Source organism: Nicotiana tomentosiformis, chromosome 7 (genome assembly GCF_000390325.3).
Source record: "Nicotiana tomentosiformis chromosome 7, ASM39032v3, whole genome shotgun sequence".
Classification (NCBI taxonomy): domain Eukaryota; kingdom Viridiplantae; phylum Streptophyta; class Magnoliopsida; order Solanales; family Solanaceae; genus Nicotiana; species Nicotiana tomentosiformis.
This window is the reverse complement of record NC_090818.1, coordinates 14,333,460-14,335,732: the sequence shown is the minus strand read 5'-3', so window position 1 is coordinate 14,335,732 and position 2,273 is coordinate 14,333,460. Positions and strand designations below refer to the sequence as shown.

Sequence of the window (2,273 nt, the reverse complement as noted above, 5' to 3'; positions counted from 1 at the left end):
GATTCCGAGACGTGGGTCCCACAGACGAATTTTTAATTAATTTCAGAATTTTTATTGAAAATGTAGTATTTTCTTATAGAATTAATTCCTATAATTTATTGATTGTATCGATTATTTTTGGCTAGATTCGAGCCAGACAGAGATGGATAATCGTGGAAAAGGCCTTATAGTGGATTAAATTGGAGCAAGACGAAGTAAGTCTCTTGTCTAATCTTGTGAGGGGGAAATTACCTCATAGGTGATTTAAATTAAATAATTATTCCTAATTGTGGGGCTACGTACGCACGAGGTGACGAGAGTCCGTGCGTAGCTACTATTAATGCTAAAGTCCGGGTAGTTTAGGACTCAAAGCATAAATTTCTTGTGTAAATTGTATTCTTTGTTTAATTAATATTATTTGATATATACTTATATTGTGAATTGTTAGATAAAAATATTAAAGGATGAAAATCTCATATACTTGATTTTCTGTTTAAATTAATTAATTGTTAAGAGAAATTGTTCTTCCTCCCAAATTTATCTTATAATAAATATACTCTCCTTCCGGAGGTACATAAGAAAATGTCCTCCTTTCTTGTGGAGCGGGCCGAACGCCTCGGCAGGATAGATGCATCTATGGATCGCGCCGCACGTCCCTCGGCAATGTACACGACACTCTGGATTGGGTCGTACGTCCTCGACAGAAATCGTGCTTAATAATAATAATTACACGATACTTTAATAATTTATTTCAGCTTGCGAAGCTAATTGATAAATTGAAAAATCCTTGAAATTTAATGAATTATTATTCTTGCTTGTTAAAGAATTAATTGTTGTTCCTGTAAATGATATTTAATTGATAAATTGAAAATTATTTGAATTGAAGGAATTTGATTATTTTCGCTGATTTAAATAAATTATTTTAAATTCTATAAATTATGCTGATTTAAATATCCTAATTGTAATAATTAAACGTGGATAGATATCCTAATTCTGTAAATTATGCTGATTTAAATTCGGTCATCTCGTCTCTACCACTTCGAGATTAGGATTGATACTTACTGGGTACACGTTGTTTACGTACTCATACTGCACTTGCTGCACTTTTTGTGTAGGAACTTAGGCAAGTACTAATGGGGGACCTATCGCATTACACCCACATTATCCAGGGGCTTAGTGGTGAGCTGTTTCTCTGATCCGTTCTGCAGCTACTAGTGTCTCTCTTTGTATTTTTCATTCTGTCTCTTTTTATTTCAGACAGTATTTGAGGTTTTGTATAATCTACTAGATGCTCATACACTTGTGACACCAGGGCTTGGCACATATATTGGTAGAATTTGGGTTTTGTTATTTCTCTTGATTTTAAATTTTATTAATGAATGATTAATTAATTAAGTTGGCTTGACTAGCCGTAGCGTTGGGCGCCATCACGACCTATAGGTGAAATTAGGTCCTGACACCCTCGAACTTTTCTGAACGGTTTGTGACGCGGCCTTAAAAGAATCCTGACTCAAGATTAGACCCGTTTTCAAACCATTTTCGACCATCTCCCCAATTTTTATAGCCTCAACGAATGGTCTACCTATAGCAGACATCATGTTCTGGAAATAATCAGGCTCTTGAGCCTCTAGAAAAATAGTGATCAACTCATGATTATCCATAGGTGGCTTAACTCTTGCCGTTTGCTCCCTCCACTTGATGGCATACTCCCTAAAGCTTTCCGTCGGCTTTTTCTTCATATTGGACAGGGAATTGCGATCTGGTGCAATATCAATGTTGTACTGGAAATGTTTGACGAAGGCCTGGGCCATGTCGTCCCAGACATGCAGTGAGATATATCTTGGTCAATGAACCATTCAGAGGCTACTCCCACAAGACTTTCCCCAAAATAAGCCATCAATATTTCTTCTTTTCCACCTTCACTCCTCAGCTGGTTGCAATACCTTTTCAAGTGGGCGATAGGGTCGTCGTGTCCATCATACTTCTCAAATTTTGGGGTCTTGAACCCTGGTAGCAAATGGATGTGAGGGAACATGCATAGATCACTGAACGAAATACTTTTGTGACCACCTAGTCCTTGTATGTTCTTTATGTTTTGTTCAAGAATTTTTATTTTCCTGGCCATCTCATCTGGCTCACCTGTCTTGGCAGGCTTTTCATTTTCCACTGGTGACTCGTATAGAGGAGTATGGAGCCGAGACCCTGAAATCCATATTTGGAGAGTCGTATTGGCCATCAAAAGCCTGAGGTTGTGGCTCGTTGTTTGGCCTCGTCACAGGAGGTGGTGGCGGGAT

General features: G+C 37.8%; 1 protein-coding gene across 1 annotated transcript; it reads right to left on the bottom strand.

Annotated features, from left to right (window-relative positions):
* Window positions 1-1,406: 1,406 nt before the first annotated feature.
* On the bottom strand, window positions 1,407-1,790 carry LOC138895269 (uncharacterized). Its single transcript, XM_070179942.1, has one exon. It carries the CDS (start codon window positions 1,788-1,790, stop codon window positions 1,407-1,409), a length of 384 nt encoding a protein of 127 aa, XP_070036043.1.
* Between the last annotated feature and the right edge of the window lie 483 nt (window positions 1,791-2,273).

What these genes read in the sequence shown, in the direction of transcription:
- LOC138895269 (XM_070179942.1), bottom strand. Translation starts at nt 1,790, where the DNA reads ATGGCCCAGGCCTTCGTCAAACATTTCCAGTACAACATTGATATTGCA.